Here is an 18,639-nt window from a genome sequence, read left to right on the forward strand (position 1 = left end):
CCACTGCCTGCTACCCTTCACTTGTCTCTGTTCCCCATCGAGCTGCCTGGGGTGGGCGTCACTCCAGTGTCAGGAATAGCTGAGCACATCCCCTCCTCGGAGAATTTTCAACTGGGCCTCGGGGAGCTCCAGCTGGGCCTGGCCCTCAGCTTCTGGATGGTCAACACTGAGAATGAGAGCCTGTGGGGCTCCTGCCTCCTGAGTCACCTGCAACCTGGAGGATGGTCCCCTGCCCGCGGGCAAGGCTGGTGCTGAGCAGAGTACCTGGGCCTCACTGGACATGGCCAACAGCACCACAGAGGCCTTCCTCACCCGCCTGCAGGAGCTGCTAGTCCTGAGTCGTGCAGGTGTTTCTGCCCGCCAAGGGGCAGAAGGGGAGTCCACGAGTGGACTCTGCGTCCTCAAACAACCCAAGGAAGCAGGGCTTTCTCTGTGCATCAGAAGGGAAGACTGAGGCTGTGGGGTGTGGTGTGAGTCACGGGGCCCCAGGATGGGAGCCAGGGAAGCCTGAAGCAGATCAGCTCCTCGATCTGGAGGAAATGGCTGTGCCAGGGGATGGGGAGGACACGGCCACCAAGACGCACACAGATAGAGCGAACCCTCCCAGGCCAGAGGTGGTCTGGAAGCCGCCTCGTGCACGTCCCTGGAAATGGCTGGTCCACTCAGGGCCTCCGCTGACAACAGACGTTCACACAGACAATAGAAAGGAGGAGTCCAAGGAAGGGAGTGAGGCTCCTGAGAGGACGCCGCGGCAGCCTGTGTGCCTCCCTGGGGCTGCTGCTAGGCTGACGGCCCCACGGCCACCTGGAAGAGCAGTCAGGAGAACGGCCCAGCGGCTGTGAGCCTGAGAGGTGCATGTGCACAGCACCTGGCGAGACCCTGCTTCCACCCGGCCTCCCTGCAGAAGCCTTGATAGCGTTGCTGCGCTTTCCCTGTAGTTTTGTAACAGAGAAGAGCTCCCTTTTGGCATTTTTCAGATCATCTGATCAGAAATTAAGTGTGCAGCATAAAGTTATTTACAATGGTTTTCTCCAAAAATGTGCAGAGGACTTTAAAAAGTGGTCAGGCCCTCTCCCCAAGCAGCTCCTTGTGGGCAGCCATGCCTCTCCAGACAGGGCCTCCCTCCGTGAGTGTATCTGCACGCGGGCCAGGCTGAGGGCCAGGAGCTCGCACTGGCCCTGGGACCGCCCTGCCAGGCTCACCCCACAGGCTGGCTGTGAGGAACTCTCCGGGGCCCACTTGGGTCCGCTCCCCTTGGGCCAGTGCTCTGTTGTGTCACCTGCTTCCCCTCCATGCTGCCTAGGCCCAGCCCGGCCCCGGCCCCCGGGCACGTTCCTCCTGTGTCCAGGGCTCCTCTGGGTGCCGACACATCGGTTCCGGTGAGTCTCTGTAGCCCAATCCCATGTGGGGCCTGTGGTCTCTGGGCTCTGAGTGCCTCAGCTAGTGCAGGGGCTGCACGCTACTGCCCCCCTGTTGAGGTGCCATGGGTGGCCAGAGCAGGAGCTGGACTGGCCTGCAGGCGCTCACCCTGCGGTTGCCAAGGGGGCCCAAATGCTGAGCCCTGGCCCCGGCTGGCTGCTCCTCCCCACCCGAGCTGTGGGCCCCTCTAGCTTCTCTCCTGGCATGTTGGGTCCCTGTGGTGCCCCAGCGACAGACACTGCAGGCAGGACAGTGCTTCTGTGGCCTCTGGCCTTTGATGGCTATGCCCTTGGTGCCAGGCTGAGCTCCACGGGGCGAGAACCTGAAGTTGCCACAAGGACTCACTGTGTGTCCCCTCCTGTCTCTGGGCACAGTGCCCAGAGAGACTCCCAGCAGACAGGCCCTGGCTGCAGCACCTCGTGGCCCTTGGCTTGGTGGGGCCCACTAGAGGGGCCTGAGGCCCAGGGGCTGGCAGCTTGTTCTGGGCCTGGTGCAAATGGTCTTCCTGACCTTTTCACATGATCATCACAACCATGCAGGTCAGCCACCGTGAGGAGCAAAACAAGAATACATCTGAATGTTTCAGAAAAAATACCGTGTCAGGCCATCTGCCACACTCAGATTACTAAATTATAACTTAGACCTTCAGGTTTGGAGAGAAAAAAAGGGACATTTCACATTAACGTAGACTTTTCTTAACAGAACGCTTTGCGCTGGATCTATATCAACTAACAAAAACACGATTTGTCCTTCTGTCAACTGTATTAATTACCTTAACAAGTTTGTACATCCCGTTTCTACACATTCTTCCGCTGGAATTTTTACATGATTACACAATGACAGTGTTACCAGGGGACAGAGTACAAGTGATGCAGCCGCGGCTGCCGTCCTGCCTGGGACCTGCGAGCCTCACACCATCGCCCACAGCATCGGGTCCGGGGGCGTCCCGACCAAGCGGCTGCCACAAACCTGCTGGCGCCAGGAGGTCTGTCACTCAGGTGAGTCTCTCAGGGCCCCACCTCCTCTGTCCCCAGCCCCCAGGCTTCTCTCTGAGAGGCTGCAGCAGCAGGACACTGTAGGATTGGCTGATCAGAGATTCCAAATTCCATCTGGAATGTTCTTGGCTAAGAAACTGCAGGGAGAACCAACTACAAGAAAGGGCCAGTTCCTGGAGGGACCAAAGCTTGGGGCAGGGTCTCTGGGGGCCCTGTCGCCATGTGTGCATCTCCACGTACACAGCCGCTGGTCTGGTTCTAGGAAGGACTCACGGGGTGGTGGGGTATGAGGCAGGAACCACCTCTTCCAGCCCCTGGCGTACGAGTGGCTCTTGGAAAGTGCTGTTGAACTCAACAGAGCTGGCAAAACAGCCCTGAGCCCTGCTCACCATGGTATCTCAACAGCCACGACACTGCCCCAGTCTTGCTGTATCATCTGTTCTCCTGCCCCAGGCATGAGTGCCCCAAGGAGTGCAGCGAATGCTGAGCCAGGGCTGCCCTCTTGGGGTGGGGGCTGGCCTTGAGGAGGGCTTGGCCTCAGGTGGAGGCAGGTGGGCCCGTGAGCATCCCTCCCAGGCCTGGGGCTTGACCCTGGGGCTGAAACTCATTCTGCCAGGACTCAAGACTGTGACCCCCTCCCTGGCCCCCCAGACTTCTGCTGCCAGCCCAGGAGATGCCTCTCTAATCAGATTAGACCCTCCCTAATCAGAAAGAACAGTCGAGATAGAAGGAAATGGCTGTGGACCAGAGATTCCAAGTATGGCTGCAGGGAAAGTCACATGTTAAGCCCACTCCTGTCTCTACGAGGCAGAGAAGTAACAGAAATTCATCCAAAGCAAGCAGGGGCCATGCAGGCCTGGAGAGGTAGTCAGCACTCCCCTCCCAGCCCCACGCAGCATGGCAGATGGGTGTGCGGAGAGGAGGGGGCCGCGTCCTCCCCAGGAGGGGCCAGTTCAGCTGATCCTGCCGTCCCTCCTTACATGGGCAGGGGTGCCCCTCAGAGCCTGCGGTGGTTTGCAGGACTGCCCTTGCAGTGCAGGGAGGCGGCAGGAGCCGGCCAGGACACGGAGGCAGGGAGGCGGGGAGCACACGTTCCCCGGGGCTGACTGCCCCTTTGGTTTGCCGACAACCAAATCCTGAATGAGGCATGATTCAGGGCCCGGGGGGCGTGGCTGGCAGGGCGTGGTTGGCGTGTGCTGCGCCTTACCTGCCACAGCTCCAGGCACATGGGCATGCCCGGCTTGGCATCTGCCTCCGGCTTTAGGGTGCACACTGACGTCTTGGATGGCATCTCCAGAATCTGAATCTGACAGTAAGAAAACAAGTTGATTTGGGCTGATGCCAAGTTGAGTCTGTGCTATACAAACAAGAGACTTTTAAGGTGATTAACCAAGGCTGCCACGAGTTTCTGTCTCTCCCTGTAGGAACCTAGGAGCCGAGACTCCTAATTAGGCCACATGGGCTCGTGGGCTTGGGCACTGCCGGGCCTTGCGAAATGCACACATCATTCCTGAGTGACCAGCACGTCCCTCTAACCAGCGTTATCATCTGGCAGCCATCGCTGGCCCCGCTGGATTTTACCTCTTCCCTGAGCAGGAGGCCTGACTCAGCTCACTGATTCTCCTGACCTCAGCCTGCTTCCCCTTGCTGGTGTGGGCTGTCCATGTGAGCGGCTCTGAGCTGTCTCAGGCATATCAGATGGTACAGAGCTTGCACAGGGACACCAGGGACCCAGCACCATGCCTCCAAAGGGACAGGATGGGCACCGAGGGAGCTCTGTTTGGAGCCACTTGTCCCCATACCTTTATACCGGGTCTCATGGCTATGCTTTGTGTCACCTGAATGCAGCTGCAGAGCCCTCCTGTGCCTGGGCTGGGAGACACGCCTAGCTGGCCCGCATGACTGGCTCACACCTGGCCTGTCCACCTGAGCTGGGCCAGGCTCCGCCCCACACCATCCGCAGGCAGGGCAGAGGCTGCGAGGAGCAGGCTGGGTCACTGGAGTGCTGCAGACTGGAACTGGGCCTCCAGCCATCTGAATCCCTAGCGCCTCAGCTCCCTCATCCATCAAGTGGGGACAAGGGCGACCCTCCTGCAGAGCGTGGAGGAGGAGAGGGGATCCTGTGTGAAGCGGGGCCTCCGCTCGGCAGTGGGGACACTCGGCGGCCCTTAGCTCCCAGAGGTACTGGGGAGAGGCGCTCTACCAGTAACATCACAACACAACTTGCAGCCACCTGGAGCCATGCCTCACCCCCACCAACATGGGGCACCCTCTGGTTTGCAGACAAGGAGCCTGAGGTCCGGAGGGGTTGTGGATGTCAAGGAGATAGCTGGCCTGCTGTCTGACATCCAGAACACAGAACCCCCAGTGAGGAGAACTCCAGGGGAACTTGAAGCGTGTGTGTCTGAGCCTCGCTGCTCTCACTAATCCCCCAGGAGAACCTGCCCAAGGCCCAGAGTTAAGTCCCGGGTCTGAGTTCCAGATCCACCACATGTGCGCTGGGTGGCCGTGTCCAAGGGCAGCTGCAGGCAGGGCAGAAAGCCAGCGGGACGGCCTGGCCCTCTCAGCTGTGGCCCTGTGCCAGGCCAGCCCCTGTGCCCAGGCAGCGCCTCTGCGGCTGGGGCCGTGGGCACACTCTGGGAAGGGCTCTCACCAGAAGCTGCCCAGCTGCCCAGCATCCCAGCACCAGGGGAGAGGCTCGCTACCCAGGAAGGGTAAGTCCTGGGGCCCCCGCCAAGGGCACACACAGGAGCACACAGCACACACCAGGAGGCCTACGAGGTCACATCGACACCAAGAGCAGCCGTCTTGGCCCTCACTGCCCACAAAGAGACAGAAAAGAACCCAAGTGACATGAGCAGTTCTTATGTCCTGAAGAGACTGCTAGAAGGGGCCCTAGAACAGCAAAACGCTCAAGGAGAAGCTCTAGTGAGACGACAAGAAATATGAGAGAGAGGGCGCATGACAACCAAGGCGCAGTGGCCACTGAGCATGGCCCAGAAGTAACAAGAAAAACCAAGGGCAGGGAGAGGGCCTCTTGGAGCCCTCCCGCTTGGTCTCCGCAGTGAGAAACATCGGCCCAGTACAGGCTTATCGCCGGAGGACCGCAGAAGAGCTGTGGGGAGTGGGGAGTACCCGTGGGGCACATTCACCCCAGGGGCGAGCACCCCCAACAGAGCAGAGAGACACGCTCTTCTTGGTCTGATGCATCAGGGACCCAAGCCTGTTCAAGGGCAAAGCAGCAAGTGTCAGCTGCATGCATGGCAGCGTCACGGAGGCCCCGTGAGCTGGCCCATATCTGTGCTGTGAGGGACGGTCTTGGAGGACGTGGACTATGCTAGTGCCAGCTCTCCTACAATAAGATCTCTTCCTTCTGTCACCACATCAGGAGGATGGGCTGGTTTCAAGATGTTGACTGGGTGGCGGGAAGAGAAGCCACAGGGAGAGGGATGCCGGAGGACACAGAAGTCACCAGACACACAGTCTGCACAGGCCTGCACCTTGGATGGCCTGGCATGCAGGTCCATGGGTCAATGAGGGACAGTCTGTCCCCATCTGCAGGCTCAGGAATACCCCTCTGGGGGCAGTGAGGAGTGGTGTGAGGGCAACTGGATCAGGCAGGGGTGAGTTGCCCAGCAAGTCTGCTCTGGCCAGGAAGAGAGAGGGCGAGGGGAAACCAAGGGCAGCCCTGAGCCAGAGCCAGGCGCTGTGGGAGGGAGTGTGGGCGGCAGCAGCCAGGGCCACAACCCGGGTGCAGGAGAGCAAGGAGCCCATGCATGGCCTGAGGACTACGGGTGGGCTCCGGGCCCTGTGGGTCCAAGACGCAGTTCTGCGCCCTGACAGGGCCCTGGCGCCTGTGCTGGGGCCTCCTGCAGACACCGCCATGCTTTACATCTGGCACTCAACTGCAACTTGTGTTTCCAGAAGGAAAAATGTTTGGTTTGGGCAAGTGTGGCCACCCAGACAGCCGAGTGGAGCGGGGGCATATTCTCTGCAGGCACTGTCTGGGCACAGGCCAGTGAGGCTCTTCCAGGGCCCAGTCCAGGCAGATTCCAGGTGGGAACATGGAAAACAGCTATTTTCCCAGGATATGCAAGGTCCCCAGACTGGCTGCTTCTGAAAAACACACACGCTGCCTGCACTGGGAGAGCTGTGGCCAGGAAGTTGGTCAGAAACAGCCTCGAGCAAAGGGGATGAATGGTCTCAGGGGCGAGGCCCTGGGAGTGGGGCCAGAGGGACATGAACAGCCGGAGCGGCCTGGGGTGGCCAAGATGTGGAGGACAGTATGCAGCACCCTGACCTCAGCGGAAAGAGCTGGCTCAAGCCCGGGCCGGTGTCTGTGGCATGCAGCACGGAAGGAAGCCCGGGCGCTGCCCAGCTCCTGCCGTCCGGGAGGGAGCACAGCCCTCTCTTTTCACGTTAATGAAACTTTTAACAGGTTTTTGGCAAATTGGCAAGAAAAGTGTATGTAGCTCCTAATTGGTGATTTAAACGCAATCATGAACAAATAAATGCCTGTTCTCTCTCATTATTTATGAACTGAATCTGCTTTAAGACAAACGACTCTTCTTGGGCGGGGGCCAAACCTCACCATGTGCACAGGGCCAGGGCCCTGCCCAGTGCCGCCTGCTGCACAGGCTCTGGGGGCCAACAGGGGCACAAGCAAGCACAGGAGTGGGTGGCAGACAGGAGGCTCCCTCCCCTGCCCATGTGCACCCCCAGCCCCCGCCCACACTTGGCACCCTGGCCCCTACACTCACCCTGCCCCTGAGCGTCTGTGCCCCACACTCACCAGGCCCGTCCAATTGCCCTCGTGGTTTCTGCTTCGATTTCCCTTCAGCTCCTCCAAGAGCTGGCACATCCAGCCATGCCTCCGCCCTCTACCACACCCCATCCTGGCTTCCTGCCCGTCTGCTCCAAGTCCTGGGCACTGCTTCTCTTGGTGGACACAGTCCCTTCTGCCCCCAGGCGTGTAGATGCCACTCTGCAGCCTGACCAGTCTGCTGCCACCAACCACTACTGGCTGCTCTGGCCTGAGCTCCATGTGACAGAGACCTCCGAGGCTCGGTCACGTCCACCACCCCTGGGAGCCCCACCCTCTGATGTTCCCCTGCTCACCTGTGCCCCTCTGTACTGCATTTGCCACCCTGGTGCCACCTCTTACTCCTGCATCCCAGTCCTGCCTGAGGCCTCTCGCTCCAGGGCCCAGTTCTGTTCCCCCGAAGTTCACCCTTCCCTGCTGCCCTGGCTCAGGGGCCCCCCTCAAGTTAACCAGGGCCTCGGTCTCTCCCACACCACCTCCTGCTGGCCTCCTGGGACTTCCGTCCACACGTGCCCACCCCTAAGTCCTCTGAGGATCTGTGTGGGTAGTCTTTCCCCGTGTTCCCGACGGCCTCGGGCCTCGACACTTGTCCATTGTGCTGTGTTGTGCCAGCTGCCAGGGCTTCCCAGACACCGGCCCACCCCCAAGCCTCCTTCCTTTTACCACCAGGGCACCTCTCAGGTGACCAGGCCAAGACCCAGCCTGAGGCCCCTGAAGCTGCGATCCAGCAGGCAGACCTATACCTGCCCCTGCTCCTCGGGGTCCTGCCATGGGCAATGCGTTCCTGTAACCAGGTGCTTAGGATGAGCATGCCAGTTTAAGGGAAACCAAGTGCCCAGCAGCTCGTGGAACAAAGGGCCATGTGGGCTGGCGCTCACCTCATCACTGCCTCTCCCTGGCACAGCCAGCGTCCAGTGCTGATGGCCCCTCGCCAGGACAGAGCCCCTGCAGAAGCCGATGCTCTCCAGGCGCACGGAATCCACCACAGCATTTCTGCCCTCTGCCAGGTCCCATAGGCACAGCTTCAGGTCCCGGCCCTGGCTGCCAAAACCAAGAGGGGATGGGCGTGAGCCTCCTGGTGAGCGGGCTGTGCGCCACCCGGACAGATGTCAGCATGCCATAGCCGGCCAGAGGCCACAAGGAGGCAGGGGATGCTTCCAGAGAGGGCCATGGCTGGGGCCAGGTCATCAGGTGGGGGCACCTTGGCCAAGGAAGGGCTTTGCATCCAAGATGCCCACTGCCAGGATGTGCTCACGGCCCATCCCGGGGCGCACTGCAGACTGAAGCCCAGGGCAGTCCGTGGCGCACGCTCCGCAAGCTGCCTCCTGTGGCCTTCCTGCCATTCTCTCTCCCTCCCTCTGTCTGTGAATTAACTGTGATAACTTGGCAATCCCACCCTCAGGTATTTTCCCAAGTGAATTTAAAACCTACATTCATACAAAAACCTGTACACGAATGTTTACAGCAACTCTGTTCATAATTGCCCAAACTGGAAACAACCCTTGGAGAGGAGACTAGATCACAAATGGTCTACACCATGGAATTCCACTCAGCAACAGGAGGAAGGAATGAGCACCACGCAGCAATCTGCAGGAACCTCAATGGAGGCAGCTAGCTCAAAAGGCCACAGTGCTGCATGACCCTTTCTGTGTGACACTCTAGGAGAAGCACGATGGAGGGACAGAGGACTGTGGGGCCCTGCCCACAGGGGGACAGCACAGGGGCTCTGCAGGGTGCCGACTGTCCTGGGTGGCCCTGGGGTGGCGCATACGTCACTGTGGGCCGCCATCAAAACCACAGAACTACAGCACAAAGTGAGCTTTACCATGTATACATTAAAAAGTCAACCAACCAGGAGGTCAGGATCCCAGGACGGACTGCAGACCATGACAAAAGCAGGGCATACTGCGCCCAAGGGGAGGGCAGACAGGAGCCAGCCCATAGAATTTGGGAAAAGTAGGTCCACTTGAAACTGCAAAGTTAAAGACAAAATAACCATGTGACACTTAGAACTCTGGCTGGTAAGTCTGCTCTCACAAGGGTGCAGGTCAGCAATTCTGAAACCCCTCACGTGGACAGCAGGTTGACCAGAGGGGCACGGAAGCAGTGAGAGCAGGTTACTCCCTGTCACGGAAAGTGGTCAGAAAGAAGCCTGGGGAGAGAAGAATGGAGCCTGTGGTATTGGATTCACATCGGAAACGTCAGTATGAAAGTATGTTTATCCAAATACACAGATAGACAGACATAGAGATGTGCACAGGTGTGTGTGCAGCGTGGCTCATACCCACACAGGTATTCCCCAGGCTGCCCCAAGAACACCTAGAAGCAACAACGGCCCAGCAGCGATGCGCGCACCCAGTGCCCAGGGCTAGTTCCTGACCCCTTTCTCCAAAAACAGGAACGAGGTTTCTGGAGAAATGTCTGAGTCTAAGGCTGAAGTGGGGAAAAACTAAGATGAGTTCTGAGCATCTAGTGTAAGGAAATACTCTGAAAAATAAAATAAAGGATGGGGGCATATCCAAAGGACACAGGCTCCAAAGCTGGCACAATCTGAGCAATAACATAAATAATGGCAGCAGGAGATTATAACCCAAGAATACAGCAGGAGGAGTGTGGGAAACAAAGTCCCTGAGAAGCCTGCAGTGAGCGCAGGGGCAGACCCCACAGAAGGAGGCGACAGTCAGAGGGCAGGCCCAAGGAGAAAGAGGACACACGCACAGCCTCAGGGGTCCCCCCAGACGCTTACTAGCACTCCGGTGGCCCTAACACAAGACCACACATCCTTGGACCCTCCCTAATTCTTAATTCTTCGTCCCTTGAGGAAGGTCCTTGCTGGACCCAATGACTCACTGCCAAGGAGCCCAGTAAGCAGAGAGATAATATCCCTGAAGATAGGAAACACGCAGACACAGCCCAGCCCAGGCGACCAAGGTGGCCCTCACCAGAGACGAGTCCCATGGATGTCACGGACTTCTGGACGAGAAGGGCACTTTGACTCTGCGGGTCTCCTTCCAAAAGCCCCCCACCCCATCTACTCCTGAGAAAGCACGAGGCAAACCCTCATGAGGGGCATTCTACAAAACTCCTGGCCAGCCCTCTCCCCAAGGGTGGAGGCCATGAGAAACAGGGAAAGGGAACTGGTCACAGAGCAGAGGGGACTGAGGACATGGGACAAGTGGGTGGAGCCTGGAGCAGAAAGGACAGTGGCGGGAGATGGGAGAACCCTCATAAGGCCTGGCGTCCAGGAGCCGGTGGTGCAGCAGTGTTCTGCCAGACCTGCCCTGGCACATAACATGCCGGGCCCCCGAGGACGCGGTGCTGTGCAGATGTCCGCTCTCCGCAGGCTCCCCAGAGCAGCTCAGTCCCAATCCAGGCCTCAGCTCCATCTCAGAGAGCCCCCAAGCTGATGTGAAACGCGCCCGGGCATCCACAGGACTAGGCCCCCAGGCACTCCCGAGGAGCAGGGCTGACGCGGCGCTCCGCCAGAGAGCAGGCCTCAGCCAGACGGGTGGCAGCGAAGGAGAGAGACGTCACGGCGTTCTCAACACAAGGACGGACGGAGCCGAAGGAAGAGGAGGCACTGAGCAACGTGCTCACACACGGAAGGCATCTGACTCACGGCCGAGATGGCAGCCGTGCCAGGAGCAAAGAACTGGCCTGTTCTTAAGTAACTTTTTATTTTGAATTTGTTTTTAACTCACAGACCAGTTGCTCCCATGCCTCACCCTGTCCCCTAATTAGTTCCTTAATTGCTAATGTACACATTCTCTCCTGCCCTGATGCCCTGCTCCTAGAAGGTCCAGTGTGCACCTCACCACCTCCCCACTCCCCTCCAGGGGCAAGGCAACCCCAGAACAGCCCACAGCCTGTCCGCACTTTGCCACTGGTCCTGCAGTGTGTCCTGGAGTGACCTGCTCTGGGCCCTAGCGGACCCACACCATGCTTGTCAGTCCTCATTAGCCCCCTGGACCAGGACAGGCCTCATCCTGCCGTCACTCGTGTCCTTGGCACTCTTAGAGAAAGGAGGCCTTTTGATCCCTAGGGTGACATTTCCACGTTTGGGAAGGACAGCACCCTCTCAGTGCATTGCACCAAGGCACATGATGCCAACTGTCTACCCTGGTCACCTGGTCAACAGGCGCCTGACAGGTATGTCCACTGCAAAATCACTACTCCCTGTTTGCTGAATATTTGTGCAGAAGACATTCTGATATTATGCCGATATCCTAACCTTCAAATGGCCCACTGCCTTGGCACACACTGATGCTGCCCACCTGTCAACCAGGCCTTCAAGGCCGCTAACAGGCAACTCCCTATGTCCATCTTCCACATTCACGAGGTGCCATCCTGCTGAAGAATGTGCTTTCCCTTCTGCTGTTCCTTCTCTCCCTATGGGTGTGGACACATGCATTCTTATATTATTCAATGCAAAATTCTCATTATTTTTGTGCTCAAACCATCTCAGATTGGCCAATGGGAATCCCTTCAAGTTAGTTCAGAGTTCTTCTGACACGTGTCCGTCAGTAATATACTCCAGACCCAGAATGAGCCATTTCTCTAAGGAATCCTTGCTCCTTCCAGTGCAGAGGGATGTTTAGAAACCAAGATCTGGGCGCTGGCGTGCTCACTGTCATAAGGTGCTGTCATCACAGGCCCTCTCGGCAGAGAAGGCCAGGAAATACACACACACATACCAGACACCCCTCACCCTCCCACACACACCTTACACATTCATACACCTGACACACACACTTGACACATGTACACACACCTCACACTCACAAATATTTCTGTACCTATCTTTGTGCAATATTCTCAAAACCCCACAAGTTCATGCTGATGCCCTGGGGGTCCTTCCTCTCCTTCCTCCTTCTCAGGCTGTGATCCCTCCTCTGACAAGGAAAATCCGGCTGCTATTATCCTCAAGATATTTACTGACACGCTCAGCCGATGAACTTGCTTGTGTGATGTAGCTGATCTCCCAACCTCCCCAGCCACCTGTGACCCTGTCCCCATCACTCTGCTTCTCTGGCCGCAGGCTTGCTGCTCCAGCACCTCTGCCCAGGAGCCACCGCCTTCCCTGTCCCACTTCCTTGGATGCTGATGTTGCCAAACTTGGAAGGGAAATGACAGCAGGGAAGATGGGAGCATTGGGTGTCCTTATGGAAACAAAGACCCCTCATCTGCACTGATAGTGGATTCCAGACAAAGGTGGAGGAAAAGGAACAGCAATGAAGTTCTGGGAGACGAGAGGGGCTTCACAGCCTCAGGCCAGGGCTCCTTCACAAGACACAGAAGCAGGAGCCATCAGGGAAGACCACGGACCTGACTTTACCAAGATGACTCACTTCTGCTCATTAAAGACAACACCAAGAGGGGCTGGCCCCGTGGCCGAGTGGTTAAGTTCGCATGCTCCGCTGCAGGCGGCCCAGGGTTTCATTGGTTCGAATCCTGGGCACGGACATGGCACTGCTCGTCAAACCACGCTGAGGCAGTGTCCCACATGCCACAACTAGAAGGACCCACAACGAAGAATGTACAACTATGTACTGGGGGGCTTTGGGGTGAAAAAAGAAAAAAATAAAATCTTTAAAAAAAATTTTAAAAATCAAAAAAAGACAACAAGAGAGGGAAATGCACGTGCGTGTTAGAGAAACAATTGGTGATATGGAAATATCTGGCATACCAAGACTATAAAAAGAACTCCTCAACTTCATAACCCAATCAGAAAAAGGCAGCCAATCCGGTAGAGAATGGGCAGTGAAGAGAATTTATCCAACTGGCCATCATGGACAGATGAGGCTTGCTCATCAAGTGGTCAGGAAAACAGAAACGAGGCCACACCAGCGGCTCGGGCTCCTGTGGGGTGGGGGCACTCTTGCTGCACTGGGGAGTGCAGTCTGGCCTCCAAGCCACCCAACGTGTGCACACCCTGTGGCCTGGACACCCATCTATGGGCACAGGGTCAAGCCTGCAGACGTGTGTGTGCACCTGGCACTATGAGACCCCGTGGGAGTCTCCTTAAGCTGCATCCTTCACAGCGCCAAGTGGCCAACCCAGATCTTCACAGTCAGTAGATGGTAAGTAATCTGGGCATGCGCATCCAGCAGATACCACACAGACAGAGCCCACATGACAAAGCTTCATACACCACCGGGGATCTTGCCAAGGCAGAGCTGAGTAAAGGAATCAGAGGCAAAGGATGCTGTTCCACATGGCTCCATTCTTTTAAGTTAAGAAAGAAATAGACAAAATGAGTCTATGCCTTTTGGAGATGCACATTCAACAGTGAAGCAAGAACAAGGCACGAGGGGCTGCCTCCCGAGGACAAGGACGGGGTGGCCGGGCAGGCATGAGGGGCTCCTGGGGGCTGCCAGTGCTCTGCTTCCCGATGGGAGTGGGCGCGCAGGCGTCCACTCCATGATAATACACCATTCTGCAGACTTGTTCTGGGCACTTTTCTCTAAGTGCATTACATCTCAAAATAAAAAAGGTAGAGAACAGACTCACCAGGTGGCTGTCGCGGACACAAGTGCGTCCTCGGGTGCAGGTGGGGCTGAGGGGTGTCTGCAGGGCAGCCCTAGGCTTCCTGAAGCCCTGAGCACAGCCTGGGGAGGGCTGGGGCCCCTGGCTTCCCGTCTTCTGTCCTCCAGCCTCCCCTTGACATGAAAGCACACGTTCCCTTCTCAAGGGCCACTTTGGAGAGACTTGACATCCAAACACAGCTGGGCGTGCGGCCTCTAGTGCAATGTACACACACCTGGGCATTCCAGGCACCTACATGGTCTGCACCGCAGACCTCCTGACCCACAGGCCCTACCTGGATCGAGGCTACTGCAGAGCCATCTAGGCTAGAAGGGGAGGTGCCATCAAACATTCACTCACAGGCCACACTTGGAGCTTGCCTCCCCACATAGTATCAGGCCTGGCTCTCCAAGGAGTGGAACCTGAGATCTGGGCATCAGGCACCCAGGCACTTGCTGCCATGGGTTCCCGGAGGACAGCCGAGGGTGCTCAGGCCCTGATGCAGCAGGAATCCCCACCAGGCCTGCACCTGGGCTGGAAACACAGGAGGAACACTTACAAATGGCAACTCTCGATCCAAGTGCTTAGTGGGGTATTTGATTATGACCTCTACTTGACAATCTGGGAAAGACCAACACTGTACAGAGGGCCCTCTACACCAAGCGGGGGCGCGTCTGGGCCAGCCTGGCCAGGAATGAGGCAAGGCCTGGCAAGGGCTCTACAAGCAAACACATCAAGGGCCACTGGCCCCCGGATGCCTCGGTCCCCTAGTCATTTGTGAGCTACCTTCAGGGTGGGGAGCTGCATGAGTCTGGCACAAAAGTGTTCTGTAGACCAGTGGGAGCCTGGCAGACTTCCTCTTCTCGTAACTGGGCTCCACAGTGCCCGGATGTCCAGGCTCTGAGTCCAGAGCAGAAGAGGCCAGTCCTGGAGCTCTGGGGCAGATGGTGTCAGGAAAGTAGCACTCTGACTTGGCAGATTCCTGGGCTGGCACAGCGATCCCCACACAGGGAGCAGACAGCACCACCCAAGAAAAGGGCCCACTCGGCAGCCAGGTGGGCCCCTGGCTCCTGCATGCCCTCCGGGCTGTGGCCTGCCCTGGCACTCCCCTGCCCCCTGGGAAGAGGGAAGCCCCTCCCAACTTGCTCTCCCACCCACCTGCCCCTTCCCGCTGCCTCCTGGCCCACTCTCACCTGCAGTCCTCAGCCTGTCACCTCCACAAGCCCGCAGTGGCAGTGCCAGGACACATCCCCTCTCTGCTCTGCTTCCCAGCCCCTTGTGGCCCCTTCTGACACTCATAGGCTGGGCCCTATGTGGCCTTGGCACACATTCTCCTCTGCTGGGAATACCAGCATCTCCTGCTCACCTTGCACTGGCCAGCCCTGTGCCACAGACCTGGGCACCCGAGTGGCACTTCCAGTGCCCCTGGAGGTAGCCGCGCTGGGGGTGTGGAGCACAGTCCCAAGTAGCCTGTGTGAGCTTTAGGATCAGGATCTGCGCCACCCTGGCCACCAGTCCTTGTCATGCTATGGGAAAGTGGCTCCATGGCCAGGGAGAAGGCCACTCTGTAGAGAGGCTGTCATGACACCCAGGCCCAGGTGCCTGTGGGAGAGAAGCTGAGGCTCCTTCAAGGAGAGACCTCAAGCTTAGCCACAGGCCCCAGCTCTTGCCACTGGGGAGCCCTGGCAGGCCAGGGCGGGCTCTGCTCAGGCCACGGACAGGGTGGTCCTGTCCATTCATCAGGCTCCTCTCAGTGGGCACCTGCTGGGACAGCACAGTAGTTAGAGAGGCAGTGACCAGCACCCAGCACACCTGGGCTGCGTGGCCTCAGGATGGGTGGAGGACAGAGGTCACACTCTGTTCTGCTGTTGGAGGTGGGGCCACCAGGCAGTTCGGGGAGGCCATGAGCGTCTCCACTGGAGAGCTCCTGGCTCCCACCAAAGGCCACAACTTGGCTCTTCCAGGACTGCATTCATTGCCACCAAGACCCACCTGAGGAGCTGGTGCCCCTGGGGCAGTGTCTGTAGCCAGGTCACACATTGGCCTTCGTGGCCATCCAGGGTGGCAACTGCTCTCCGTGTCTGCAGGCTCCAGATGTGCACCAGCCCACTCAGGGACCTGTTCAGACAAGCACAAGTGTGCGCTCAGGAGGCGGTGCTGCGGTGGGCGGACAGGCCCAGCACACTCCTCGGGGCGGCCTGGACGCCACACAGTAGGCAGACCAAGCGTTTCGGCTGCTCGGGTTTCTAGTTTAGGTGACAGCTTTGAAGGTGAGCTAAGGGTACAGTGCCATGTGCTCCTCTTCCCAGGGGGCGGGGCGTGCTTCTCTGGAGAGGGAGGGCGGGCCGCTGCTGACAGTGCAAACTGGATGGCGTCTCTACTGGGAGGGGGCCAGGCCCGAGGGGACAGTGTGTCAACGGGCAGCCCGAGCCCACTAGGACCCCAAACGAGCACTGGGCTCACTGCTAGCCCAGCCCCCGACTTCACCCTGGGCCAGGCCCTGGGGTGGGGCTGGGGCCGCAGCTACTCACCCAGAGAGGAGCAGTGGGTGGCCTTGCTCCTGGGCTCCTCCGCAGAAGTGTAGCGCGTGCACTGCTGACTGGGTGCCTCGGAGGACAAACTGGGGGTCTGGCGGCGGCAGGGCCGCCATGCGGGTGGGGGTGCAGTCACCTGGGGACCAAAAGAGAGGGCAAGTGAGTGGCCCAGCTCTCCTCTTTCTGAAAGGCAGCAGGAGCCTCCCTGGACACCACCCCCCACCTTCAATCTTGCCTATTGACCTCTGTACCCAAGGGGCACCACTCTGCTCCCAACCCATGCCATCCCTGGGTGGGCACAGGAGCGCCCACACTTGCCTGCACAGAGCCCTCCGCTGGCCTCTAATTCACCCCCAGCTGCACCCTCTGGCTCCCCGAGCCCCACTGGCCACAGCAGCACCGTCCCACGCTGCCTGGGGCAGGGTCCTCCTTGCCCGGGCTGTGCACACCCTGGAGTCCCGGCCTGGCTGAGTCCTGCCCTCTGTCCAGGCCTAGTCCAGCTTCTCCCTCAGGGAGCTCTCCCTGACTAGCCCTCTTGGCAATTCCAGTCCCCCAGTCTTGAGCCCCATCTCCTCTCCTTCCTGCAGAGGATGTGCTGTTCACCTCTGCCTCGCAGCAAGCTCGGGAGCAGGTCCCACACTGGCCTGCTCCCCCGAGCACCAGGCCTAGCACTGGACACCAGGCACACAGCACCTGCTCAGCAAGTATGGGCTGAAGAGATGAACCAGTGGACAGACGAGGTGTGCGGGGTCCTGAGGGTGCCCCAGGAGTGAGCAGGACTGGGAGACGGAGAAGACCCGCTTCCTTACATGGTCCCGGGCTGTTTACCCACAATTTCTAATCACTGTAGACCCCCTTTGAGGAGGCAGCACTCCTTTACTGATGGGGAAACCAAGGCAGGCAAAAGTCTCGTGAGATGTCCCAAGCCCCTAAGACTCAGGCCCGAAGAGCTCCCGAGCCCACCCCAAGCAGCTGAGTGGCCGGTGCAGCGATGTATGGCAAGAGGCAGGAACCGAGCCACCTCGCTGCTCCCAGAGGGCTGCTACAGCAGATGAGAGGCCCTTCCTCAAATCACTAGTCCTGTGCTTAAGGCCTGCTGGAGCCCACCCACCCCAAAGGAGAGACCTCCCAGTGTCCCTGCTGGGCCTACCCCAATCACGCAGCCCTGCAGAGTCCCCACAAGGCCCCAGCCTCCTCTCACCACCTCAGCCCACAGGCAATCAGAGATGCGACACGCAGGGATGGCTGCGCTCAGCAGGCAGGGGAAGCCCCGGGCCAGAAGTGACCAACAGCAACAGGTGGGGGCACAGTGCTAGGGCTCTGGGCCAGCCCCTAACTCGCCCACCTCCAGCTGCACACCGAGCAGGGAGGAGGCCACCTGCCCACCTGCTGTGGCAGCAAAAGCACAGGGCACAGAAGAGAGGAAAAATTCCTCCAGGAGGGAGCCTTGATCTGAGGACAACGCCAGGGGCTAGAAGGCGTTCCAGGCCTAGGACGGAGGACAGCGCAGGAGGGGGCTGCAGGCTGAGGCAGGCACATACAGGCAGGAGAGCTGTGCGCTTCTCAAGCAGACGGCCAGTCCAGGACACTGCTTCAGCTGTGCCCTCAAAGGCCAAGCCGTGTGCCTCCCCCGCTTAAAAACACCCCAGGCCCTTTCCTGCTCGTCTATCTTCAGAAGAGAGCCAGGAGCAGCTTGACTGCAGCGAAAGGTTCAAAACTCCTAAGAAATGGAACTGTTGAGGCAGCTGGGGACCTTGCAAGCTCCCAGGGGGCTCCAGGTCACCCAGAAAGCAGAGGGTGGGCAGCAACTAGAGCCTGGAGACCACAGGGGCCTGAGCAGGAGGACGGGGAAGACCAGGCTGCAGGGATGGGTGGGAGGCCGCTGCCAGCACCCAGGCCAACTGAGGCCCAGCCCACATGAGGGCAGTGGATGTAGTTTTGGGTCCCAGATCCTAAGGACCCTGAGCAGACACTGCAGGACTGACTGTCTCTGACTCCAGGGTGGATGGTCACCCTGACTGGAGAGAGCACCCATAGGTGGCCACTCTAGCATGAGACCTGACCTCTGTCATGAGGTTTCAGAGACAAGGAGGGGTCCCTGGGTCAAGCTTTCAAAGGGCCAAGCCTTTGCTTCTTTCTCTCTCTTTTAGCGTTTTCAGCCTAACAGCCTCTCTCACCTTTGACAAAAAGCCAACTGACTCTTCGTAAACACAAGGATGGGCTCCTGCAGGGGTCACAGGGACCCTCCACACTGCTCCACAACCCATGGCTCTGCTTTGGCGGGGGACAGGAAGGCCACCTGGAGACACTGCCAGGCCAGGGCCATTAATCCTGCAGTGGCTAT

The 18,639-nt window shown here is 58.7% G+C and overlaps 1 protein-coding gene across 3 annotated transcripts in view; it reads right to left on the reverse strand.

The window, feature by feature from the left end:
* The window catches only part of GNB1L (G protein subunit beta 1 like), a 58,268-nt gene that overhangs the window by 14,914 nt on the left and 24,715 nt on the right, over positions 1-18,639 (reverse strand). The window contains exons 3-6 of one of the 3 annotated variants that reach the window (XM_046640654.1): positions 16,293-16,431; positions 15,754-15,879; positions 8,115-8,277; positions 3,622-3,720 (exon numbers count right to left, since the gene is read on the reverse strand). In XM_046640654.1, the coding sequence (XP_046496610.1) occupies positions 3,622-3,720; positions 8,115-8,277; positions 15,754-15,879; positions 16,293-16,411 (507 nt within the window). In that variant the 5' untranslated portion in view covers positions 16,412-16,431. Of the gene's footprint in view, positions 1-3,621; positions 3,721-8,114; positions 8,278-10,178; positions 11,108-15,753; positions 15,880-16,292; positions 16,432-18,639 lie in introns of those variants that run through there. The other 2 variants (XM_046640655.1, XM_046640656.1) reach the window with 2 other exon arrangements.

Source organism: Equus quagga, chromosome 15 (genome assembly GCF_021613505.1).
Source record: "Equus quagga isolate Etosha38 chromosome 15, UCLA_HA_Equagga_1.0, whole genome shotgun sequence".
Taxonomy (NCBI): Eukaryota; Metazoa; Chordata; class Mammalia; order Perissodactyla; family Equidae; genus Equus; species Equus quagga.